Source organism: Chaetodon trifascialis, chromosome 21 (assembly GCF_039877785.1).
Source record: "Chaetodon trifascialis isolate fChaTrf1 chromosome 21, fChaTrf1.hap1, whole genome shotgun sequence".
NCBI classification, from domain to species: Eukaryota; Metazoa; Chordata; class Actinopteri; order Chaetodontiformes; family Chaetodontidae; genus Chaetodon; species Chaetodon trifascialis.
Window position 1 is genome coordinate 13,743,933 of NC_092076.1, and position 27,508 is coordinate 13,771,440.

The 27,508-nt window shown below is 43.4% G+C and overlaps 2 protein-coding genes across 3 annotated transcripts; one reads left to right on the forward strand and one right to left on the reverse strand.

Moving 5' to 3' along the window:
* Positions 1-2,157: 2,157 nt before the first annotated feature.
* bhlha15 (basic helix-loop-helix family, member a15) lies at positions 2,158-3,814 on the forward strand. Its single transcript, XM_070990413.1, has 2 exons — positions 2,158-2,283; positions 3,014-3,814. The coding sequence occupies exon 2, from the start codon at positions 3,071-3,073 to the stop codon at positions 3,629-3,631; it is 561 nt and encodes a 186-aa protein (XP_070846514.1). The 5' UTR covers positions 2,158-2,283; positions 3,014-3,070; the 3' UTR covers positions 3,632-3,814.
* A 1,805-nt stretch (positions 3,815-5,619) lies between these two features.
* Positions 5,620-16,159, reverse strand: tecpr1a (tectonin beta-propeller repeat containing 1a). Of its 2 annotated transcripts, none has more exons than XM_070990414.1 (24): positions 15,980-16,159; positions 14,535-14,774; positions 13,773-13,955; positions 13,539-13,661; positions 13,263-13,382; positions 11,885-12,059; positions 11,706-11,806; positions 11,350-11,451; positions 11,076-11,224; positions 10,213-10,820; positions 9,942-10,087; positions 9,680-9,835; positions 9,323-9,472; positions 8,948-9,105; positions 8,609-8,839; positions 8,318-8,414; positions 8,038-8,120; positions 7,868-7,924; positions 7,466-7,640; positions 7,003-7,138; positions 6,747-6,839; positions 6,548-6,654; positions 6,288-6,407; positions 5,620-6,099 (listed from the first exon to the last, which is right to left on the reverse strand). In XM_070990414.1, exons 2-24 carry the CDS (start codon positions 14,757-14,759, stop codon positions 5,953-5,955), a joined length of 3,642 nt encoding a protein of 1,213 aa, XP_070846515.1. In that variant the 5' UTR covers positions 14,760-14,774; positions 15,980-16,159; the 3' UTR covers positions 5,620-5,952. The 2 variants fall into 2 exon arrangements, with proteins under 2 accessions (XP_070846515.1, XP_070846516.1); XM_070990415.1 differs by lacking the exon at positions 15,980-16,159 and adding an exon at positions 15,415-15,543.
* Positions 16,160-27,508: the final 11,349 nt, after the last annotated feature.

Below are 27,508 nucleotides of genomic sequence, written 5' to 3' on the forward strand. Positions count from 1 at the left end.
ACACACACACACACACACACACACACAAACACACACACACACACACACCATTCAAGGACACCAACAGCTAAAAGTGTTTGCCTCTAAGAGCTGGGAGCTTCACACCTGGACATTATTGTTGTTGTTGTTGCATGTCAATGTTGCTAATAGCCCATGGGTAATGGCCCATTTTTAACTGTAAGCTACCATACAGCTAAGTTAAGCTAACATGACACTTAGCCTTAAAATTGTTGCATTACAAAGGAAAGCATCACAATTATTCAGTCATACTGTCTATTTTGGTAGAAAGTGAGCAAACAAAAATATGAATTCATGAACATTTCACCTCATTGAGTCATTGAATATTTACTGTTGCTACATCTTCTTGTTAAGCACAGCTTGCTAGCTGCAGCTTACTTGTAGCTGTTCCTTACCAGGCCTCCTAATCTTCATGGTTTTGATATAAAAAAGTTCTAAACTAACTTACATCACATTTAAGAAACATCTTTAAGTTTAATTATGAATTACAAATTCCAATTACTTCACAAGTTTAGTTGTAGAAGTGATGTAAAAACACATGGAAAGAACATTAGCCACCATTAGCATAAAAACCATTCAAACTATTCTTAAAATGCATTTCTAAAACTTTTAAAAAGAAAAGATAAAGGCAGAATATCAACAAAAAAATCAAAAATGCAGAAAGCAGCATTGTGAGTCTGTAACAGTTACATGTGGTCATTCGTTACATGTCACCACCGTGACACCACCCTATCTCCACCCCACTGTGTCACAGGAAGAAGGGCAATAATCCCAACTGCCAACAGTTCAGGGCCCCGGGTCAAACAGACAAGCAGGGAAGGACTGTGCTGCCGATTGTTGAATAAAAGGTTCATTATGTTATACATGCTGTGTTTTTGTTCACTTTGCAGTCGTTTGACAGCATCCGGCATATTATGCTGCCATTACACTACGTTACTGCCGCCTGGTAAAAAGCAAATAATGTGACAAAGTTGAAATGAGACCTGGCCCTGCATCTGTACAGCCAGGTGTCGCCCAGAGGACTGTATTCAAATGAAGCAGCAGAAGGTGATAAGCCCCAATGGAAATTATGTATTACTGCTTGGAGTAAAAAGTGCAGATGAGGAGCCTGAGTGAAGTGTTTCCAACTCATTTCATTCACAACAGGTGAAGGTCAGCTCTGCCTCAAACGAAAGAAATGGTTCACAGAGGAACAACAAAGATTAAAATACCACAGTGGTGTGTGAGTGGTATAATGGTGCATGTGTAAAGTAAGCCGCAAATTACCAACATTTACAACATCTATACTTTGAAATTTCATTTTGGGCCTGGACAGACACCTTTTTTTTTAATCATATTACAAATGGGACCAGTGCTGCTTTTTAAATATTAAATAGAGACCAGATATACCATCCAACATTTACACTGTATTGCCAGTTTTCTTTCAAAACTTGCAAATTAATTTAGTTTCCTTAATTTATTGATTTATTTATTCTTCACATAACTTAATGTTCATTATTGTGTTTTTTAATGGAGACTGTATCTCTATGATGTAACGCCATGGTGCTAATACAATGCTATGATGTGACTACCTCAGCAATAATAATAATAATAATAATAATAATAATAATAATGATATTTGGAAGGAAAATACTGAATCAGTGGACTTCTTTTTTAACAAACTGCTTATCTGCACAACAGTAACTCAAAACATTCATTCACAATACAATTTTGACACATACACACTTAATATGATGCACTGATTCAAATTAAAAGTACTCAGCAGTATATAAAGCATTTCAAATTAGCTTTATCTTCACCAACTACATCATACTGCTGATGAGTTTCATACATTGAGTAAAAATGGAAATGCACTTTTACTTGTAATGGAGTATTTTTCATGGCGCAGAATTGCTGCTCTTTGTTAGTCTAAGTAAATAATCTGAAAACTGTTTAATAGTTGTTAAATAGGTTAAAAGTGATTTAGACTTCATCATTATTGAGTTGGGGCAGCGTCGCAGCAGCAGCAGCCTATTTTTTTCTGGCAGAGCAAGAGGGGGCGTGGGCCTGCTCTGTGATTGGCTGAGCAGCGCTACGTGTACATCAGTCAGCTACAGGTAACCCACATGTGACGGCTAAACGAGTGCGTGCGTGTGTGTCCGCTGCACGGCGACGGCGCTGCTCTCTCCCTCTGCGCTCTGCGGGATGGTGCTTTGAACGAGCGGCTGCATGGTGGACATTTGTCTGGAAACACTGAGGAGGAGGAAAGTTATTTTCACTTCCAAGGTAAGCCTTTTTACAGCATCGTCCCGCTTCATTCACTCCCACGGTGTGTGTACACATCAGTTACCTCAGTGAGAGGAGCTGACATTTGCCTGTTTATCTCCTATCAGTTACAACACTACCGTTGGGGTGATTAAACTTGGGTTAGGAAAATAAAAAGGGATGGAGAAACACTCTCTGTGGAGTGAAGTCATATGTCATATTTTCATTAATCTATGTAAAACATCCTTATCTTTGAAATTAGAGCAGTTTTGGAACATTAGCATATTTGATCATTTGGCTTAAAGAAATTTCTGCGTGTGAACCCACTGTAGTGAATCCACAACTAACGCTACAGCAAACTTCAACACATTAACTCACTTCAGGAAGTTTAATCATAGATGCATGCATTTTAAGCTGAACATCTCCTGGTTAAAGTGGAGTTAGAGAGCAGTGGAGGGGGATTATCTGAGTGCTGCCAGGCTGGTCTCTGTGTTTTTGTGAGTGTAACCTTGAAATGGGCTTTATCGCAGGACTGTGGGGATAAGAGTAGATTACCAGTCCAACATCATGGAGTTTTCACACTGCAACAGGCTGATTAGATACGACAGGATGCAAGGCTGTTTGAATGGGACAGAGACTCGTTTGGCAATTGGTCATTATGACCGACAGGGAGAAGACTGCAGCAAAAGCTGTTACAATTCCACTTTTCTTAGCTTTTTCCTTCCTCTGACGTTCTCGTCTTTTCTTCCAGGCCTGTTAAAGCTGTGAGATCTACACTGTCAGAGAGCGAGGTGAAGGAGGCAGCAGGATGAAGTCCAAAGGGAAGGCTGTGAAAGCGTCCAGGAGGACCTGGTCTGACCCTGAGCCAGAGCTCACAGAACCAGAACCAGGCTCCAGTGAGCAGGAGGGCTCAGAGGCCTCGGTCCGGATCGGTGGCTCCTGGAGGGGGTCGCTGAGGGGTGGGGACGGCAAGCGTCAGGGAGGAGTGGGTGGAGGCCGGCGGCGCAGGCAACACGGCTCCAGCAACAAAGAGCGCAGCGTCCGGCGGTTAGAGAGCAACGAGCGGGAACGCCAGCGCATGCACAAGCTCAACAACGCCTTCCAGGCATTACGCGAGGCCATCCCCCACGTCAAGACTGACAAGAAGCTGTCCAAGATCGAGACACTGACCCTGGCAAAGAATTACATCAAATCCTTAACCACCATCATCCTGGACATGTCAGGGGGCTGCCTGCCTGCTGGAGGGGTCCCATCAGAGGCCAGCGCCGCCAAGCTGCTCCAGTGTTACCAGCAGCACCTGCAGGAGGACGGCGAGGACGATCTCACCCAGTACCTCACCCACGTACACAGCTTCAGCCAGCGCAGCTAACAGTGGCTGCAAGTTGGTTTGGAGACCAGGAGAGGCACCAGGAGGCTGTCTCCAAGGCGTGGGTAGACTTTTAGGGCCAAATCTCAAACAGTATCTAGTTCCTACAGGCACACTGGTCTGAACTGGTGTCCTGTGTAGGACCTGGGTGCTGTTCAAGATCATAGACCTCTGACAATAAACCCATGCACCTGGGCAAGAGCTGGACGGTCTAGAACTTGCCCTTCATGCAAAATATGGAACGATATGAGGACCGTTCACCTCGCAGACACAGAAACTGCAGCCTGAGTGTAAACCAGATGGATCGTGGTTATGAAGAGTGAAATTTGCTGTTGTACTCAGAAAGGAAGGGCTAATCTTTCGCCATTCTGTGTCTTATTTCTCGCCTTCTATGGTATGAGACGGAGCAGGAACTTGTTCTCTTTTGCGTTATCTCGTGATCTTCTTGTGTGTTTTCTGTTGAGAAACCTGCTCAGTGTAGCCCGGAGTCATAACTGTCACATCCAGAAAAAAAAAATAAGGGCGAGCAGCAGGTCTAAGTATTGAAATGTTGAAGCTAGAAAGTTTGTTTGCTCATTTGCTCATGAAGACAATCTACCTGCCAGGCTGAGAACATGCTTTACTCTTCTTCTTACAGGTTGTGCGTCCATGGCTGCAAGGCCCAGGTGATGTAAAGTGTGTGTTATTTAACTTTTCGTGTCTCCACATGTCTCGAGACAGGACGCTGTACTAATGAAGAGGAGAAGAGAAACTATTTCAGGAGTTATTATCAATAAACACATTTATTTATTGACAAGGGCTGTTATTTTGACCATGCGCAACACTTGTGTACACAAAAATGTACTCCACAATGTCAACAGCACTGATGTGTTACAGTCACACAGATAATACAGATGGATCTCTGTACACTTACAGCATTTCCAAATGCTGCATCATTCTGAGACAGGACATCATGATGTGGGGAAATTTAGGCAGCTGTTAAAATAAATTCATGTCTGAATGGATGCAATTCATCATGAATCTATGAATATTTATGAATGGAAAACTGCATTTTGAGTGAATTGTTCTTTGTCAAATGTAAAAACATGACTCCACCTTAATATATTACCACTATACTTACTGTATAAGACTCATACCTTATAGATTATACCAAAAATATAGTGTTTATCTTTTTTTTGTCAATGCCCAGTCATTCTACCATGAGTCCAAAGGAAGTAGATGGCGTGCAAATGCAAACATTCTCCTGAGAAAGAGGAAGGTTCAGTTTTAGCGTTTCAACCACAAGACTTTTACAAGAAATCCACATGTTTGCTTTGTTTACATCGCTAACCATTGCACATACTCCATGACAATAATATAACATTTTTCAGAAAACATTGTAACTGTTAGAAAAACATAACTCAGCTGTTTGTATGAGGCGAGCAGCTGCTGCCACAGAAGTGGCGTCTCAAGAAGTTAAGAGTCTCAGTTGCACCACTAAAACTAATTAACCCTTCCAGAAAAGTTTGCTTTGGAGCTTTTGTCTTGATTTACAGCCTGTCACACTCAGGTTGCTTCTCGCCCATCCAAACTCAGCTTCACACAGGTTTCACCACGTTGCCCTAAATTGGGTTTCCTGGCTCCAAACAAGTGAGGATCATTGCACGAAATAAATCCAAATTTAGGCTTCACAAACCTATGACATTTGACACCAACAGATGCTGCATCTGTGTTTTTCTGCAGTGTGCGGTCGGCATTTTTACAGGAGGGTGTCAGACAGTAGAGGGAGCCGGTGAAGCCTGGATAAAACATTGTCTCTATGCAGTCATCAATTTTTCTTCTGTTTCCAGGATCATCAGGCTTTACTCTCTTTACTCTGAAGTGTCTGCTAACCTGTTGCCTGCAGGTTAAGATGACACATCATTTCTATTTGTACACAAAAGCAGCCCTGGAGCTGACAGCTCAGCAGCCAAGCAGCTAGAATTAAATATATATTACACATTTTCCCTTAAAAAAAACAAAACAAAACAAAAAAACCTCCTTCCACCTCCAGCTTGCATGTGATAATCAATACACAGAAAAACTACCCCCTGATGAATAAATAGGAACACAAATGTATTAAGACCATCAAGTTCAATGCCAGTGATTAAGAACAAACAAACAAAAAAACAATGCCAGGAAAATTACAGTGATTCAGCTCAGCAGTGAAGATGTTTTGTCCAAAAGTGACAACGTTCTGTTACTGACCGCAGTGAAGACTAGGATTGTCTACAAAGGTTTCCTACAAAGGTGACATGGATGACGAGGGGCTCTGTACAGCGTGTGTGCACCCATGTGCAAGTCTATCATCCCACAGCATTGCTGCTGACCTCCGTGTTCCTGACAGGGAGGGGGCTCTGTGGGGCTGGGGCGGAGGGGTCTGTTAGAGAGGGGAGACGGGCGCGGGGCGGCTCTGTGGAGTTCCCTCTCACTGTGATGTGGTCCCACCCACCCTAACAGACAGGATGAGAGAGAAAGAGGGAGAACTCAGCTCTAGGAACTCATTTATTGCAAGTCAACCAATTTGCTATTTGGCTTTAAGCACAAAAAAACAGCCTTCCACAAAAAACCACCGTCAAAACCAGTCTTTAGGAAACACAGATATCCTGAAAACACTGTTGTGCAGTTTAGTTTGTCTTACCCCGATGCCGTAGTCCCACGACTGTCCTTTAGGCTCCACAGGTTGGACTCCGAGTCGATGGCACACCGTTCCACAGCTCAGACTGTGGCTGCCCTGCACCTTGTCAGCTATGATCCACACCTGCACCCCGACAACAACGGAACAACACACATCACCCAAAACAATGAGCAATATGCAAGGACTGTTTACAACCTCAAAGTGGCTTATGAGGATTTTGGTGGATTTATGTGATATTGCAGTACTGATATCCTGGTACTGACCTGGTCCAGAGGTCCTACGGAGACCTTGCGTACATTATTAGAGATGTGTTCCCAGGAGGAGCCCTGAGGGTAGCTGGGGGTCACACCCTGCCGGTACCACAGATTACCTGGACAGGAAATAGACACATCAGACACATGATCAGAATTAGTCTACCAAGAAACATAAATAGCAGGTATATCAGCAAGACAACTGCTCTACCATTTTCATCTACAGTGTAGACTGATGTCCTCCCGACAGACACCTGCTTCAGCTTCTGCTTGGATGGGGAGGGAATGTGGTACCAACAGTCTCCTGCAGAGGGAGACACAACACATAATACTGTATAAGTGAGACTCTTCTTTGTTGCAGCATTAGAGGCTGACAAGTTTTCTTTTATTCGTAAGTAAATCTTTACAGTGGCATGAATGACACTCTCTGTTCCTCAGTGCAGAACATCACGGCTTCTCCCACTGACCTGCTGGACTCTGTGCAGAGACAGATCCTCTGTAAAAGGCAGAGCCGTCCCGGGCGATGGCCCAGACCTGGCTGGCAGCCCCAATGGAGATGGACTTAAAAGGCTGGTCGGTTCCAACGTGGAGCCACGAGGATCCCTGAGAGACCAACACAAGGATGTTAGAACAATGACCTCAAGCACTTTTTAGATGTTTTTTTGTTGCAGCTACACTTGAAGCATTTCCACATTTATCTATGAGATATTCTCTTGCACTATTGTGTTGAAGTCATGAATGACAACTGTGTCAGAAACGCCTCCATTGAGACTGAAGATACATTTAGGATTCCACACGCTGTCCAAAGCCAGTGTGTCGTGCAGTTGCAATGAGAAAAGGAAAAAGGCTCTGAATGTTCATGGGTGACTCAGCAAATGGTGTTTACCCTCTTCATGGAGCGTCTGCATGCGTACAGTAAAGGTGACTCACAGCAGGTGTCAGTGCGCTGACTCCCAGGCGGCAGAGCACATCTCCCTTGTTGCTGATGGCCCACAGAGGAACCACGTCCACGCTGCTCTGAGCTGCACAGGGCAGGATGGTCACATCGCTCAGTGGTATAGGCGGAATTTCTTGCCAGGGTCCTGTGGTGGTCAGTTTACACTTCCTGTGCAGGAGGAAAAGCACATTGCAATTTGGTTCGTACCATGAAGGTATCGAAGTTTGGTACCCAGTTCTACCTGTACCTGAATAGAAAACAACGCTGGTACATTATGATTCAATGTAATGCAACACCACGTACTACCCACTACAAAAACAAGTGCACTCTCCGGCCACTGTGTACCTGCTGAACAAATAAAATGCTATATATACGCGTGCTGCTTTTTACAGTACCTGGCCCATCGCCTGCGACGCACGAAGTCCTTCATCGTTTTATGGCCATGATATGACCTGCATGGAGAGAGGGTGAACAGGAAGGAAGAATTACAGGAAAAGACAGATAGAGGAAGGCCATAAATATAAAAGAAGCAGAGTTTGATTGAGGAATGAGAAATGAAACCTACGCTGGAAAATCAGCTGCATATTGCCAGCCTTCTCTGTCTGTCCCACCCCCTGAGACGCTGTAGTCGATAGCCCAGTCAGACACCTGGAAGCAGCAATATGTGAAGTGAAACACTGTCAACACATCTGTGTTCTTGGCTATACACCTTGTCTGTGATAATTTAAGGCCAAATATTTATTAATCTCCTAACTATTGGTCATAACAGAAGGAAGGGTTCAAATCACTTCAGAGAATTTCCACAAAAATGATGAAAACACGACTGTTTGTGCATGTGTATTTACCCATGTCCACTGGGGGGACGGAGGTTTCGTATTTGTTTTTGTGCACTCGTGCAGCCCTGATGCATCACTCCACATGTAGCGGTCTGTAGGCAGCCCTCTAAAATCAACACGCTTTCAATGAGTGACTTTACACTCTAAATCAAATGATCAAAAACAAAATGTGCTTCAGCTGTAGCCGTAAAGTTTTTATTTATTTGTCAGGTCATAGTGTTACGGTAAAGATTTAGATGTTTTTTAAGAAATTCGCAGAATCTCATCAAATCTCAGCATTGTCTGAAGCGAGTACTCTACCTGTTGGTGTAGCCGGTGACGGGGTTCCACCTCTGGTTCTCATAGATGTAGACACTCTTGACATCCGTCTGTGGGTAAATGTTATCTGTGCTGCTGGCTAGTCCCTGGAAGAAGCCCCCTCCGTAGCCCCCTGTGTAGACCCAGGCAGTGTGGTCGTAGCCGATACCCCACACTATGCCAACACCGTTACACTCCACCACACGTAGGTGACCTCCAACCTGACGCCAGAACCTGCACGAAGGACAAAAATGCTTCATGAAGGCTGAGTGATTTATATTATTTCTATCATTATCTCTCAGAACTTTAGCTTGACGTGAATGACATGTGGGTTATTCTCACATCTGGTCGCAGGCTGTGGGGTAAGGCAAGGCCTCCAGACAAGGAGAGGGCTCACTGACAAAGATGTCCCCTTTGCAGGTGATTGACCAGATGGCCTGCTTGGAGGGAGGACCCTGGATTTTCCTGGAGTCGCAGCACGACACGCTCAACAGTGCCAGCTTGACCAGGAGGGAGTGCCGACAGATTGGGTTGGGAAGGGAGGGAGTGACGAATGAGAAATGATTAGAAGAGACACAGGGAAGGCAATAAAAAGGAAACGGCAGAAATGTGTGTGCATATCATATTGGGCATCTAGAACACCTAGAAGACGGTGTTCTTTACGTCTGCAGATGGTTCTAAAAACCCTTTTTCCAGCAAATACAAATCCACACGTACCCAATCATGCATCTCGAGCTCTGTCGCTGCTGCCAATCTGATTGGCCACCTCTGTTTTGTCCGCTCAGGAGTGTAGATGGCAAACGTGTGTTTGGAGTCATTCAGCACAGGGACCAGGATGGTGACCTCATTGATGAACGCATGCAGGTACTGGAGAGAGTGACAGCAGTGAAGGGAGAAGAGTAAATAGGAGACAGAAAATAAAAAATGTGTAGATGAAGGAAGAAGAGAAAAGCAGCAGGGAGCTGTGAGTGCCAGAGAGATCATTCATTCATGCTTAATTATCGCAATAACTATTTCCCTCAAGAAGACATTTGAAAAGCCTCATCCACACATAAACACACTTCTTTTTCTCACCTTCTTTTCCTCATAAAAGTTGTAATAGATGAACAGGATGCCGTCCTTGTTGCCCTCTGGTCCTGAGAACTGCTCCAGGGCAAAATGGACATCTATCCACTTGTGTGGCTTCCAGTCCCTCCACCACTGCATGGTTCCCTTCTTCACCCATACAGACTGCATTGAGACGGGTGCAGAAATAAGAAGAGAAATAAGTGGAGAAGATCAAGTATAAAGGCTCCTGCTGTGGGGCAGATCACAGCTGTTCCTGTACTGCATGTACCTGCTCTATGGCTTGTTCATAATGTCTGAAATTATCCATCTCTCTTTTGGTCCTCTCGCTGAGTTGCTCAAAGATTTGCCTCCGCCAGGCTGCCGTCTGAGCCGGGGTGACAGACAGACTCATGGACTGGACTGACTGGACCAAAGCTGGGAATGACAGGAAAGAAAAATCAATAACACCACAATGCTGCACCAGAGGTTTCCTGCACAGATGGAATTCAAATACGACCATGCTAGCCTTGACTTTGGAGCTAATATCTCATTTAACTCACATGAAGTGTTCATGGAGCAGTTGAACCAGTTGAGTTGGGAGTGACTGTCCACAGAGCAGCCTCCTCCACTGACCCACGCCCACAGAGGGTGCTCATCTACCCCATATGGGTCCTCCATAGCCAGAGTGTATGTGGCCACTGATGACAAGCTACAGGTGTCAGCTGTGTCCAGGGCTGCTCCAGTCTGGGCCTGCTGGACCTGTGTCTCCTCCAGGTCCACGTTACTCCACTGCGGGTCAAGAGGACCTCCAGACTGGCTCGGGGAAATAGCTCCGCCAGCACAGGGGGCTTTGACCTCTCCCTCTCCGGCGATGGTCTCCTCCTCCGGAACAGCTGAGCCAGCAGATCTGCCCTCTCGTGAGGTCTTTGCTTGTTCTCGGTCAGAGACGAGTTCAGAGATGAAGCTGTCACTGGTGACTTTGGGGATGCGGGGTTTGGGGGTCTCCGTAGGTTCATCAGAGTGGTCTATGGGGGCATCAACAAAGGACTCTGGCGAGGTGGAGGTGACAAGGCAGCTGGTTTCATCTGCAGATCCTTTCTCTGTGTCCGATTCCACATCGCTCACTACTGACTGAGCACGCACCTCACCACAGAAGAAGCATCCAGCACTGAAAAATGGAGGGAGAGAAAGACAAACTGAATGACTTTACTGTTTTCCCTGCAAACACTAATAATGATGGTCTGCACTGGAGACATATCTGTCATCTGCTATGGCTGCTTTGGATTATTAGTGATTATGATGGCTCTACTAATGTCATCAGCCCACTCCCTAAAATGTTCACTCAAATCTGTCTATATCCATGTCTGTGTCTAAGTGTGTGTGGGTGCGTATGTGTGCGCATCCACTGAGGCCTCCACCACACCTCTGCAGGCTGTTTGCGCTCGCACTGGAGTGGGATCGGTCTCCATCTCTGGGGACACTGATGGCCTTCCAGGTTTTCCCACTCAGTTCGCTGGAGGTCACACCTTGTCTGAAGTACACCGCCCGGTCCTCACAGCTGATAGCCAACACCTGCACACAACAGCAGCAGCAGGTTGACTTAAACATGTCCACATCCCATGACCTGACACTAACAGCAAACCAGCAGAGAGGAAGGTACTTGATGCAGGATGTGCAGACACATGGCTGGAATTCACCTGGTCATTGAGTCCTACGTTGATCATGATCATTTCTCCAACCATGCTGATCCAGCCGGAGCCACAGGGGTTGTGGGAGTTCACGCCACGCCTGAACCACACCTGGCAGAGCAGGAGAGTGGGGAGGAAATGTGTTCTTTAGAATGACACACATCTGCTTAAACTCTATGGTTAATAACAGTTTAACCTCAGTTTTCCAGAGCAGTCTTTTCTGTTTGGCATACTGTGTCTGTAAAATTAATCACCTCAGACAATCTCAACTAAAGCTAAAAATAATTAATGAAAGCAACAATCTTATTAAAAGGTGGCTGGTTTCACTTCTGTCTTCTATTAAGTTTATTACAGAATTTTCTTACTTTGCTGTCCTTGGTCAAAGCCCAAACAACATTGATCCCCACGGCTACATGTATGGCTCCTATATCAGGACTGGGAGAGTCCACCACAGCCCAGGAGGCACCTGATATGCAGAAAATATTATGTCCATAAACAAGACCACACACAAATCACATCCTCCTCTCATCAGGGAGCTGTGTACCTTTGGGGCAGTCTCGGCTGATGCCCTCCCTGACGATGAGCTGCCCCTCCCACAGCACCGCCCAGACCAGATCCCCTGGGCCACAGCTGATTTGGACCACCTCCCCAGGGAGAGGCAACTCCTCCCATGAAGAGCCCTCTGGATTTTGGTGATATATTCCCTCTCTGAACCACACCTGGATGGAGAAAAGAGGAGGGTTAGAGCGAGAGCAGGACAGTCAGTGATCTGCATCAAGCCGTGCAAACACAGTCCTTCATCTGATGTGACAAGACTGAGTGTGTGACTTTGCTATGGGCATTGACAGGGTCAAAAATAATAAAACAGACACACAAACGCTTCCTTAGTAAGTGTGTGGAAGTGTATGTATAACAAATCTTAAAATACATTAGATAAGCCAAATGAATCACATTAGATACAGTTAACAGAAGGTTCTATTTTACAAAGCATGACAGGTTTTATAAGCTGGATGACAGCAAAGGTTACATACACATGTTATTTTGCTTCTATCAACTGTGCTGTATTACTGTATATACATAACTGATTGATGATTAGCGCTGTTTTACAGTGGAAAATAACAGAAAATATTTTGCAATATGTTTGAGAGGACAGTAAAATACTGTCCAACATTGTTTCTGACTTCGTCTATGAGTCAAAGAATAGACTTTAAAATCTTACTGTTGGTCTACAAAGCATTAAATGGTCTAGGACCAAAATATATTCTAGATTTATTAACCCCATATGAGGTATCCAGACCTCTCAGGTCATCAGGGACAGGTCTATTGTGTATTCTCAGAGTCAGAACCAACAAAGTGAAGCAGCTTTCAGTTATCATGCTCCTCACCTGTGGAACATTCTCCCTGCACACCTGAGGTCTGCACCAAGTGTCAGCTCATTTAAATCAGGGTTGAAAACTTTATTATTTGCTACAGCTTTTACTTAAAGTAAATATATCTGCTCAATGATTTTAATCATTCTAAATGCTAAATTATTGTCTTTTATTGGCTTCAGTTTTTCATTTTCCTTTAAATGTATTTTATTTTTATTTTTCCATTTTCTTCTAACTTCTTTCTTTCTTTGAAATGTATGATTGTAATGTATTTTTATGCTTCTGTAAAGCACTTTGAATTGCCTGGTGTATGAATTGTGCTATACAAATAAATTTGCCTTCCCTTGCCTATGCAAATTACAAGTTAATCAAGATGAAGGTAAACCCTGATTCCAAAAAAGTCAGGATGCTGTGTAAAACGTAAATAAAAACAGAATGCAACTTTTTTGCAGTCAGGGGTGTATGTTATAGAAGGTTAATGTGTGTGTGTGTGTGTGTGTGTGTGTGTGTGTGTGTGTGTGTGTGTGTGTGTGTTTGTGTCTGTGCATGCACCTTGCCCTGTAAGGACACAGCCCACAGTGACAGCCGGCCTCTGGGCTCCTCATTGATCTCCCAGCCGCCACAGCTGATGTCGCTGAAAGGATCTGGTAAAGTTGTCTGCTGTGAGGGGATCTGTCAGCACAAACAGGAAGGGAGATGCAGGTGAACAAACTGAAAGCTTCTCACGCACACACGCACGCACGTATACACACACACACACACACACACACACACACACACACACACACACACACACACACACACACACACACAGAGTGTAACACCCACCTTAGCCCAGGTGTCCATGGCTTTATACCTCCTGTAGCGGAGCCATCGCCTGCGACGGACACAGGAGTTCCACTTCTTGTCTTTGGTGTAGGTGGCGGGAAAGTCGATGGCGTAGCTCCATCCCTACAGACACAAACACCTCAATCATTAAAACAAGGCAGGAATAAAAAAAAAAAAGACAGAAACTGATGCTCATGTACGGAGATGCAAGCAAAACAATAACTGGACACTCACCCCTTTCTCTGTGGGCTCTCCCTCAAAGTTCTCATCCACGTACCAGTCGCCCTCCCACTCCCAGCTGCTGGAGGGAAGTTGGAAACTGTCCAGAGGCTGGTGTTGCAGACCTGTGACATCACTCCACTGCCAGCGGTCGCTTGGCAACAAACGCTCCGAGAACCCATCGACAGGATTCCATCGCTGACAGACAGACAGACAGACAGACAGACAGACAGACAGACGGAGAAACATTAATCCAATCTAATCACCCCCCTTCTCAATTTCCTTGTGTTTGAAAAGTTTACCACCGTAAACAGTCCAGGAAGTTTGCAATCTTTCAGCAGAGGCCTGAATCTAATCTGTACTTTTTCAGCCACTTGAGCTCCACATGCAGTGTACTTTCACTGTATCTGGTATTTTGCTTAAAAACTGATTCAACATCTTTCTAATGTGTTTATTATGGCACACGGCTGACAGTGTGCTCAAGTTAGCGACGAAGTGGGACACTGCTGTATGAGGATGTTGCACTTAAAGTAAGTCACTCAGTCACACATAATGAGTCCAAGGGGAACAACGCAATTTCGATTTTACTGAGGAAATACAGGATGATCAAAGAAGAACTGAAGGGTGTTTTCACTTGCATACTGAGAGAAGAAATGCCATGGCTTCCTTTCATTGTGTATTTTTAACCTTGATTTGAATAAGCATCCTCTTTCAATTTTCTTTCCCAGAAACAAACTCTGTGGAAACAACACCACCCTGATTGGTCAAGAGACCCACCTGATTCTCGTAGGTCTCCTCCTGGTAGCGGACCGGCAGGTCAGAAGCATGGACATTCAGGTATATGTTGTTGTCGCAGGCGATGCCCCAGCAGCACTGCTGAGCTGCTGTTACCCGCTTGAACTCCATCTGGGCATCGCGGCACTGCTCCCACTGCTGTCCCGCCGTGGACAGGCTGTAGACCCGCCCGTACACATCCACCGCCCATAGCAGGGAGACGGGCATGGCTGCACCGGAAACCTGGGGAACAGGAGGAAGACAGTGGGTGAATGCTGACAACAAAGCCTTTGACAATATCAGGTATATAATCTGTACGTTAGTTCCACTATGTCTGAGGAGATAATATCCACAACTGTGACACCATCCTTGAAAACCTTGATGCTCAGAGGGTTTAATAAATGCTTGTCTGCACAAAACATGTTTGCTATGATGGAGCAAGTGGTGGTTCAGCAATGCTGGAAAGGTTCAGGACAAAAGATGTTGACAGAGAGCAAAAAAAAAAAAAAAAAAAAAAAGATTTGCAAGGCCAGAAAAATGAATTCGAGGTTGTAATGATGAAGAGAATTAAGCAGAAGCCTAGATTTGATTCTGTGTGTTCAAATAACATATATTTGCAGTGTGTTACACAAACATTCAATGTAGGGAGAGGAGAAAAGAGCCCATAAAAACTATTCATCCCTCCACCCCAGTGGTCACTCCAGGGGTCACCGGAAGATATCATGATATAAGACATTAATGCGCCCAAAGGATGCATGTATGAACCTTTGACACATTGATAAATCAATGCTAAAAGTCCCACTCAGAGCAGAGCTGAGCACACTGATCAGGGTCATGTGTTGAGGTGGCACTGATCAATCCTCGCCGTGTTTACTCCACTTACCGTGTGTAGAAGTTACTGAGGCACATTCTTTATCCTGGACTATGCCATCATATCATTTAAGTAAGAGGCCATGGCAGATGTGAAACGACAGCTGATACAGTAAACAAGGAGCCGGCTGCTAAAGGCTGAAGTGACGCTGCGTAAGCGGCGGCAGGGATGCTGCTGCTAAAAGGCGTATCCTCTGTCACCAGTGAACTCCATGTTCAGCCCATATTCAGAATAATAACAGATACATAGACACACCTTGGTACAACAACGCTACAGCGAAATCAACATATAATAATATGTTTGTTTATGGGCGACGTTTATTTGTGTATAACAGGGTATGTAGCTACATATTAGCATCTGCCTCCGGCGCGAGCGACAAATGAGCCTTAATGGCTAATGTACTACAGGTGTGAGTGACAGCAGAACGACATGGAAGCTGTAATGCTCTAAACAAACGAACACTGGACAGTAAAACCAGCTTTCGGCTTAAACGACCACACTCAGCTTGCTTTTGGTGCAGGCTTACAGGCTTAGCCCTCTAGAAATAGCAAAATGAACCGAGTTCAAACAGACGAACCTTGAGCTTCCTCTCCGAAACCGTGAGACGGCGCAGGTGGGACGACAGCGCGGCTCATTCAGCGAGTGGAAATGAATGAACAGCTGAGCTCGACCATAATGTGCCCGGTACCCTCCGATATATTCTCATCATAATTTCTCTCCGACGTGAAACAGGAAGTGCTGCTGTTGCTTCATTCCTATTGGTTGCTTCCGCGGCAGCAGATGTGTGTGGGACTAATACCCAGCAGGGGGCGCTGTGGGCTTCAGTTTCAGACCAGAAACCCATCAACCGCCTCCAAACCTTTCAGAGGATCAAGAACAGAAATGGACTCCTTCTATACTCGTACTGAACTGCATCTCAGGGGGAAATAGTACACTTTTTACGCCACTACACTTATCTGACAACTATGGTTACTTTACTTTGATTTTACACAGAAAAGACATGATCAGCTAATCAAATCTGATACTTTATTATAAAAACTACAGACACACACACACACACACACACACACACACACACACACACACACACACACACACACACACACACACACACACAGGTTTGAGTTTACAAGAGCATACAGTTGCAAATTATCCTGCAACAAACCTAATAGAACTCCTGAAACCCTGAATTTTTAATTATCTTGGTTTTTTAAATCTTGTTTTACAAGATATTGTATAAATATTATATATGACTGAAAATCATCCTTCAGGAGTTTGGGAGCACCATAATTGAACAGAACATAACATTACTTGCAACAGTGTACTTTTACATTGCGGTATTAAGGATCAGCTGTGCCACAGTATATAGGAGTGCTGTAGGGGCAGGGTAAGCTTTACTGTCAAGTTGCACTTGTTACATGTTAAACGTGAAATAAAAAGCCCATATGTTGCAGCGGCAATCTAGTTGAGACATAATCTCTGTGACTCCTCTAGTATCTCTCCTGCCAAAGTGAATCAAAAACCATTAACTAAAATTCTATATGCTTTATTTCATCTTTGTGTTTGAGTTTACATTGTTTTGGATTTGAATTGTAGTGTGTCTACAGTACAGTACATAAACATATGCAAAATGTGTTTTATAATAATGTATTTTACGATTCCCCATGTTAGTTCATGTTAAAAGAGCGTTTACTTACTGTTCTCACAGAATTTAGGTTTTTGGAACATTCGGTAGTAGCAGGTGAAGACATCACTAGTTAGTTAAAACCTCCCCAATGGGCCACAGGCGGGCCGCCAAGATGTCCCATCAGAGAAAACATGAAAGTATTCAGTTTCTGTGGTAGTGTTATCAGTTTTTATTGAACTTGGACCAAGGTAAAGCTCAATGCTGTGGCCCCATTGTGTTTCTATTCTATTTCCAAATAAATAAATAAATAAAATATAATACTCAGGTGAGAAAGAAAAACCTTCAGCGTGTTAAATGTCTATTTCTCAATGCCAGGAGCACTTACAGTGATTCTGACAGCTGGGAATAAAAGTTCTGAGTGTTAGAGTGTATGCCTTGGAGAGGTGTTTTAGGATCATTTTTACCAGACTGGTAAGGAGTTTTAAAATGCCATGAATGTCAAAATGTTTGAGATTTTGTATTTATTTATTGAAATACAAAGTGCGCATGAATAAAGCTCAGTTTGCGAAATATATTCAATGATGTGTGTCTTCACTCCACTGGCAGACAAGGAGTGACTGGTGAAATGTACACCTTACTGAGGGAAGAAATCTGCATTGATGTTGGACATATACGTGGCTCCATTTAAGGCCCCTGATTTGGAAAAATCCTAGATCTGCCCCTGTTTTTGACCTTAGCTGAATGACTGCAACAAGTACGTTGCCCCAGAGTCTGTTGTCCCAAGTTATGCTGCAAACATTACATTCCCATGTCAAAAAAGCTGAGAAGGTGAACTTGTTGCTTACTTACACATCCAGAAGACACAGAGCAATGCTGGCATTGATTTGAACAATGCATGGTGACATTTTTATCCATTTATTTACCTGTTTATTTCTATATTTATTTATGTAGTCAGTTATTTTGATTTAAATTTTAGGTGACATGCAATGGTTGCTATGGGAACCTGTGATGTCATAGTTTGCTTTGAACACATGCTTTGATTGCGTGCTTTGATCTTACAGGGTGGTATATATTTGAGGTACATGTAGGCTTAATCTACATCCTTCCTTTAACTTGACTGTAACAACAACAAGCGCAGACGGCAGCTTGAAAACAGCTAAATATTCATCCACGTTTCATTGTACACAGCATTAGATCAAATGGCGCGTTCTACATTAAAGGACCTTGACATTTTTAAAGGGAGCGTGCTTGGAAAATGCTACAAGGTGGAGTCTTTCCTTGGTGAGGGTAGCTTTGGTTTTGTAACTAAATGCCGCCACATTGAAACAGACACGGCAGTGGCCATCAAGGTCAACAAGAACCACCCCAACATGTTTTTCCAGGCGAGAAAGGAAATTGACATTCTAAAGCAGCTGCGGTGTTTGGATCCAGACACTTGCAATATTGTGAAGTGGAATGGCTTTTTCTTTGACAGGGAGTATATTTGTTTAAGTTTTGAGCTATTGGATCAATGCCTTTTTTCATACATGAGAAGCAGAGATTTTCCACGCTTCCCCATGACAGAGCTGAGACCCATAATTTATCAGCTGGCCACAGCCCTTTCCCACCTCAGTTCCAGGGGAATTATACATGGGGACCTCAAACCAGGTAATGTTATGGTTGTAGACCGCAAGGAGCAGCCATTGAAAGTCAAGTTGATTGACTTTGGCTTGTCGTTACCTGTGACTGCTGTTAAGCCCGATGTCTTTGTGCAGACCATCTGCTACAGAGCACCAGAAGTCATGCTGGGCATTCCTTTTACTGAGGCCATAGATATGTGGTCTCTGGGCGTGACAGCTATTGACCTGGCCACAGGGCACTGCATCTACCCCGGACGCATGAATTACGAAATGTTGAACTTTATCGTACAAACTCAGGGACAGCCAGCAGACCATGTGCTCGACCGTGGTTTGAATACCAGCTGTTATTTTGAAAGACAAAATGATGGCCAGCAACATTGGAAACTGAAGACAGAGACAAAGTTTGCGTTTGAGACGGGTTTTTACACCAATGACAAAAGGCGTATCAAACCCAAGTCTCTCGATGAGCTTGAGTTCCTGATGGACGATGGAGACGAGCATGGTCGACGTCAGTTGGTGGACCTCATTAAACAGATGCTTCACCTGGACCCTGAGCAACGCATCAAACCCCTAGAGGTTCTGCAGCATCCTTTCTTTACTGACAGCGTCCCACAGGCATCCTGTGCTGACACCTGCAGCCAAATGACAGATGCAGAGGAAGAAACAACTTAAGTCAGTCAGCCGTTATCCACGAATCAGACAGCAGGACCAGAGAACACTGACTGCAGGATTGAGATTCCAACCGACTCCCTGCCTGCTGGATTGGAAGACGACACTGGAGAGCAGGGGCGGACTGGGACAAGAAATCGGTCCTGGCATTTTGGACCAGACTGGCCCACCACATTTGATAACACACACCTTATTGGTCTCTTGAATGCGTATACCAACTGTGCAACTCTTTAAAATCATGTACCTTAAGCCATGCAATGAGTTAACGGGAATCACTGAGAGTGGACACATGAAATATTTCAAAAAAATTCTAATTTATTAACACTACAAAAAAGTATACTCCACCACTCCATCACAGTAATGGATATTTAAGCAGAGTTCATCCTATTGGGTGTACCTATGTGTTTCATTACTAATCAAAATCATCAGTCATCATCAAATTATTGTCTTTTACTGGCTTCTGTTTTTAATTTTCCTTTAATTGTATTTTATTTTTATTTTTATATTCTCTTTCTTTCTTTCTTTCTTTCTTTCTTTCTTTCTTTCTTTCTTTCTTTCTTTCTTTCTTTCTTTCTTTCTTCGAAATGTATGACTGTAATGTATTTTTTGTGCTTCTGTAAAGCACTTTGAATTGCCTAGTGTATGAATTGTGCCATACAAATAAATTTGCCTTGCCTTGCCTTGCCTTGCCTTGCCTTTTCAGGGAGGAAGAAAAAAGAAAGAATAGAGATGAGAAATGATGGATCAGATGCTAACTCTTCCAAGAGTAGTATTCAATAAATTGTGAAGTGACCCAGTCCAAAAGGATGAATGTAGCTGAACTCCTGAATGAATTTTGAACTCTGTGTGTGTGTGTGTTTGAGAGAGAAAAAAGAAAGAGATTTAATTATTGGTCAATCTTCAAGATAAAAATAGTAGCTTAGAAACTGAAAACCTAAGAGGGATGATGATACATGAATGAGGGAGAGGGCTACATACACAATGTCTTATAAATACTTGCGTAAACAGGGATTACAAACTAACTAGAATACAAACTAACCTGGCCACAGAACATTAGCCAAAAATATGTTATTGACATTTTATCATTGTCAGATTTACCAAGGGGTTGGGTTGCTTTACTCATTACAAGTGTTCTGAAAGCAGTCCAGCTTACCGCAGGTTTTACTGCATGTCCCTGTTCAATGTCGCCACCACCACCATTGTCATCGGCCAGGAGCTGATGAAGGCCCTGCCATGGCAAACAGACTGGTAAGGAGTTTTAAAATGCCATGAATGTCAAAATGTTTGAGACTTTGTATTTATTTATTGAATGCAACAAGTACGTTGCCCCAGAGTCTGTGGTCCCAAGTTATGCTGCAAACATTACATTCCCATGTCAAAAAAGCTGAGAAGGTGAACTTGTTGCTTACTTACACATCCAGAAGACACAGAGCAATGCTGGCATTGATTTGAACAATGCATGGTGACATTTTTATCCATTTATTTACCTGTTTATTTCTATATTTATTTATGTAGTCAGTTATTTTGATTTAAATTTTAGGTGACATACAGTGGTTGCTATGGGAACCTGTGATGTCATAGTTTGCTTTGAACACATGCTTTGATTGCGTGCTTTGATCTTACAGGGTGGTATATATTTGAGGTACATGTAGGCTTAATCTACATCCTTCCTTTAACTTGACTGTAACAAGAACAAGCGCAGACGGCAGCTTGAAAACAGCTAAATATTCATCCACGTTTCATTGTACACAGCATTAGATCAAATGGCGCGTTCTACATTAAAGGACCTTCAGATTTTTAAAGGGAGCGTGCTTGGAAAATGCTACAAGGTGGAGTCTTTCCTTGGTGAGGGTAGCTTTGGTTTTGTAACTAAATGCCGCCACATTGAAACGGATAAGGCAGTGGCCATCAAGGTCAACAAGAACCACCCCAACACGTTTTTCCAGGCGAGAAAGGAAATTGACATTCTGAAGCAGCTGCGGTGTTTGGATCCAGACACTTGCAATATTGTGAAGTGGAATGGCTTTTTCTTTGACAGAGAATATATTTGTTTAAGTTTTGAGCTATTGGATCAATGCCTTTTTTCATACATGAGAAGCAGAGATTTTCCACGCTTCCCCATGACAGAGCTGAGACCCATAATTTATCAGCTGGCCACAGCCCTTTCCCACCTCAGTTCCAAGGGAATTATACATGGGGACCTCAAACCAGGTAATGTTATGGTTGTAGACCGCAAGGAGCAGCCATTGAAAGTCAAGTTGATTGACTTTGGCTTGTCGTTACCTGTGACTGCTGTTAAGCCCGATGTCTTTGTGCAGACCATCTGCTACAGAGCACCAGAAGTCATGCTGGGCATTCCTTTTACTGAGGCCATAGATATGTGGTCTCTGGGCGTGACAGCTATTGACCTGGCCACAGGGCACTGCATCTACCCCGGACGCATGAATTACGAAATGTTGAATTTTATCGTACAAACTCAGGGACAGCCAGCAGACCATGTGCTCGACCGTGGTTTGAATACCAGCTGTTATTTTGAAAGACAAAATGATGGCCAGCAACATTGGAAACTGAAGACAGAGACAAAGTTTGCGTTTGAGACGGGTTTTTACACCAATGACAAAAGGCGTATCAAACCCAAGTCTCTCGATGAGCTTGAGTTCCTGATGGACGATGGAGACGAGCATGGTCGACGTCAGTTGGTGGACCTCATTAAACAGATGCTTCACCTGGACCCTGAGCAACGCATCAAACCCCTAGAGGTTCTGCAGCATCCTTTCTTTACTGACAGCGTCCCACAGGCATCCTGTGCTGACACCTGCAGCCAAATGACAGATGCAGAGGAAGAAACAACTGAAGTCAGTCAGCCGTTATCCACGAATCAGACAGCAGGACCAGAGAACACTGACCGCAGGATTGAGATTCCAACCGGCTCCCTGCCTGCTGGATTGGAAGACGACACTGGAGAGGTGGACATCCAGCCTGAGTCCAATGCTCAGAACAACAGCTGGTAGCTAGGGCACCTCCTCAGAAAGATGGGAAGCACCATCTTCTCCTACATCCCGCACTATCGCTGAGCAGCAACATAGCAAATCCCCCTTGCAGCGACGATATAGATAAAATGACTACACAGTAGGGCTGCATGGTGGCGCAGCAGGTAGTGCGCGTGCTCACAGCAAGAAGATCGCCGGTTCGATTCCTGGGTCAGGCCTTTCTGTGTGAAGTTTGCATGTTCTTCCCGTGCATGCGTGGGTTCTCCCCGGGTACTCCGGCTTCCTCCCACAGACCAAAAACATGCTCATTAGGTTGATTGGTGACTCTAAATTGCCCCTAGGTGTGAGTGTGAGTGTGAATGGTTGTGTGTTTGTGCCCTGCGATCGGCTGGCGACTGGTCCAGGGTGTACCCCGCCTCCCGCCCGTTGACAGCCGAGATAGGCTCCGCCCCCCCCCCCGCGACCCCGAAAGGGATGAGCGGCGTAGAAAATGGATGGATGGATGGATGGATGGATAATTAAATGATGACTATCGACTTTGACAGCAAGGTTCTAAAAGTTATATAATTTGTATGCATATTATATTTAATTTGTGTGTAAATGTTATTAACAAACAAGTACTGATATGTTTAAATGAAAGGTTGAGAAAATCAAAATTCAAATTATTCTATTATTGTTGTATTTATACTGTAACAGTCCAAAATTATGTGAATATGCATATTGCATAGTTTTAGTAAAATAGCAGTCTATGCCTCATTGCCTCTAGAAACATAGGAAAAAACAGCTTGACAGTAAAATAACACAATATCTTTCTAATGCACTTTGCCCGTGACAAGAGAAACATACAGAAACAAACAAACAAACAAAAAAGCCTGACACATGCTGTGTGTGGTTAACTTGCGGCTATAACTTGTGAGAGGTGTGTGTGCAGAGTTGGACGACACAGAGGATGCTCATTGCTCACTTCACTGCGTCAGTCATCGTGCAAGAATACACCGTGCACAAGCGAATACGCTGCAAAACCTATTCACCGGACCAGCTGTTTACTGCCTCGGGTCTTCTTCGGTTTTGTGATAAATTTTTTAGCCCATATCGCCCATCCCTAGTAGCAGCCCTACTAGCACACACAAAGCTTTCAATGCTGTCAAATTACAGATTACACAAGTGAGGTACTGTACATGGTTCGTGTTTAAAAAAGGAAAAACATGCAATCAGCACAGCCCTCAACCCTCTTCATATCATTCTGTGCTTTAAAAAACTCAATCATGTTATGGAGGAAAGCAGGAGATGTTGTGCATTACATGGTACATGAAAAAATATTATCCTGGTTTGCCCCCGAAAGAAAGTTTTGGACAAATTGAAATTGTGATCCGATGATGGCCCTAGATGATAAATGAAGTGATTGCCAAAGATAATCCAAATCATCCTGAGGGGAGCAAGAATGTCCAGAGTGCATTTGGTTCAATGGACATTGCTTCAATAAAAAAACAAAACCCTATACTGAAGGAAAAGTCATAGGAACACAAAGGTCAGTGGGATTCATCCTCTTGGGACCATGAATGCCTGTACAACAGTTCATGGCAATCCATCTGACAGTTACTGAGATATTTTGGTCTGAATCAAAGTGGTAGACCAATCATAAAGGTATGAACAGCACTCAGCAGTCAGCAGTGTTTGTTTGTGGTCGTCCTTCTCCTGCATCTCCAAACTCACTGCCTGCTCTTCACTGGCTGTGGTCCAAATAGACTGTCATGTTTACATGTGTGAGAGCGTTATTAATCATGCTCATGTGTCAGAATAAGAGATGGAAGCAGGAGGTGTTTTGCATGTCCCAAAACAAACTTATGATGGCATGATAGTGTAAAACACAGAAGGCAAATTTTATTTTCACATTATTCTTCCAGTGGACAGGGTCACCTGCAGAGCTACACCAGTGATTGTGATGCATTTCACTTAATACATGATTTTTATTATTAGTACTTAAATATTAATTAAGTTATATTGAGGCAGGTTCATACATCTCCCTATGCATGCCTGATTTTGTTTAAAGCTGCGGTTTTCAGCATTTTTGTAATGGGTCAATATGTCAAATGAATATGTTTCAAGTCAGTGTTAACCTTTTAAATGTAAACCAAGAGTACAACAATTACATGACCTGAAAAATGTACTTGCTAATGTAAAATAAAATATGAATTAATTTTGAATGATAAATGCCAAGCCAGTGTGGTCTAAAATATTGGAACCTCTATGCTCGTTCAGACGATAAATCCAGTGTAGGATCTAGAATATTTTATAGCCTTTTATAGCCTTCCCTCATGTGTCTTAGTTTTCTTAACTTCCTGTATGTTTCCCAGCCTTGTGATTGTGATCACAGATATACATAATAAAGGCTAGATGCTTTATGGCGGAGTCTCGAACATCACCGGCGGCCATCTAACTTAGCTATAATTCTGGACGCTTGAACATGTTGAAATTGCAGCTTTTCTCTTAGAAAAACTACTTAATCATGCAGCATAGTTGTGTATCACGGCTACTACTTGCACAAGTTATCAAGATTTAGTTGCTGGTTTTGGGAAACGCGCCCCAGCTAATGACAAGATGCTGTACGTATGAATATTTAATATATATTTTAACAATGCTGAGAGATTCAATATAACTAAACTAAACTAAAGTAAAACTGAAGAAAATATTTTTAAAACCTTCTGTAAAATGTAATAAAATAAAAATGCAATTTCTGTTGAATAATAAATTAGGACACCCCCACATTTTTTCCCTCTTAGATTGGCTGAAATCACACACAGGTGTATCACATCAGGTGCTTGATTACAACATTGCCACTCAGCATTTTGAAAGAGACTTGCCCCATTTTAAACCTCCGTCATTCTGCAATCTTCATCAACCTCGTAAAAACTCCAACAGTTCAGTGTTTACAAGTTATTTGCACGACTGCAATATTGCACATTACTGTTTATTGTACATTTATTTGTTTTTGTTTTTTTTTTTAAATGTGTGTTTAACCTGGTGCTGCAACAAAAAAATTTCCCGATTGGGATCTATAAAGTCTAAGAGCTAGCTATACAGAGCTAATACAGCTTAGCTTTGGCACTAATACTATGCTAATACATGAAATTGCACAACACTGGATCACATACACTGTGTGCACTCCTACAGAGCTGAAGAAATAATCCCAATCAAATTTTAATGGAGATGAAGCAGTTATCAACTGGAGGAGGTTTCTGATCGTCTTCGCCTGCGTCTCCAAACTGACTGACTGCTGTTCGCTGCTATCTGGTCCAAATATATGTTAATAGACGTGTTATGAGTGTATATGTGTGTTCTTTGTAAGACAGCAACAGGTGAAGGTGGGACTGTGGGGCTCAGTGAAATTTTCAAAATGAATGAGCATTTTCTGCTACTTTTTTACTTGCAGCAGGCGCATATATTGTCCCATTATTGCTCCACAGGGAAATGAGAGCACAAACACTTCGACACTTTCAGTGTTCGCGTCTTAATCAATTTCTTCGTCATCACTTTGTCCAATGTGCTGCATTAAAATGCTATCTGTAGAGACTGCACAACCAAAGCACACAAAAACACGCACATTTGCGATTACTGACAGATTTATTACATTTTAATACAGAAACATCTACAAATGTATAGTAGGCTACAACTTTCTTTATTATCACACAGCCTTGCAATGTCGGGAATTCTTCAACTCAAAAACACATTTCTAAAAAACACACACAAATATCCATGAATGAGTCCATTAACATGAGCGTTTGAAAGCATTCAGATGACTTATAAAAACGTCTGATATGTATTAAAATCGTGTTATTTTAGTTGTTTCTGTGGCTGCAGATTGGTGGAGAGTCATATCAAAACAATACTGTACAACTACAACCTACTGTAATGTGATACAACAAACAGTGCATGGATCTGATCTAATCTAATATGCTCTTACTCTTCCAATCATATTGACTTTGTTCAGATGTAATCCAATGCTTATCTTTACCCATTATAACAGCGATATGAGAGTTTTCCTGTCCTGTGCAGATACAGCAGAGGCAACACCAAACTGCGGGGCAGACTAAAATAGTATGTGGACTCGTTCAGCACACATCTGACACTGGGGCTCAGCAGTCCTGAGGCACGCAGAGAAATATTAAGAAGGAGGGCTACAAACCACAGCCACCGTGCTCCCATTATGGCAATAATGGTGAAGAATGCCCTTTCCTTTGATTGGTCAGTTTGGCCCTTGTTCTGCCCCCCGTCCCCCGGCCCTGGGCGAATCAGAACGCAGAGAACAGAAAGACTGCAGAAAGAGCTGACAATGAAAGACAAGAGCAAAGGGCAGAACAACACGACTATGGATAGAACAGGAGATTTCACACGTATCATGGCTGTCCACCCAATGGACAGCAGCCAAGCACACCCAATGCTGACGTTTCTGATCCTGATCCCTCGCTCCTTTCTTAATCCCAGGTAGGTGACAGGGTGAACAACAGCCAGGTATTGCTCCAGACAAGTAAATAGATGAAAAAAGTTCTGTCCATAGTACGAAATGCTATAAAGCCAGTCACTCACTACCTCCGTCTCTGTGGCGGAGCTGCAAATGAAGAAGCCCAACCCCAGGATCCAGAGCAGCTCAATGACAACCATGTGGTAGGTAAAGATGTCTGAGTGGCTTGTTGTGTTAAAGGAGCGATGCTGCCGCCATCGTTGGTGACCCAGATAGAGGACGAGAAGGGAGAGAGGGAGAAGGAGGACGACTCTGGTGGCACTGAAAGCACGGTTGATAAAAATGCTAACTGTGGAATTTACACAGTCAGAGATTGAAGAATTGAGGGGGGAGTCGGAAGGGGAAGAGGAGTTCACTGACATATCTACTGTACCTAGATGGATGTCTGAGGAGAAGAAGAAAAGGAACTGTGTTGTAAAAAAGAGTTGCCATCAAACAAAACCAGTGATGCATCAGCTCCTTTGGCAGCTACATTGGAGATGTCATGAAGTGAAAATCATAAAGGTATGAATGAACACCCACCTGGTCAGCAGTGTTTGTGCTCGTCCTTCTCCTGCTGTTCACTGGGTCCTGGTCCAATTATACAATGATGTTTGCATGTGTGGGTTTTACAGACCACAACTTTGCTGTTTTGCTTCACAGTCATCACAGGATTGAAAATGACCTGTAAACTGGGACTGCA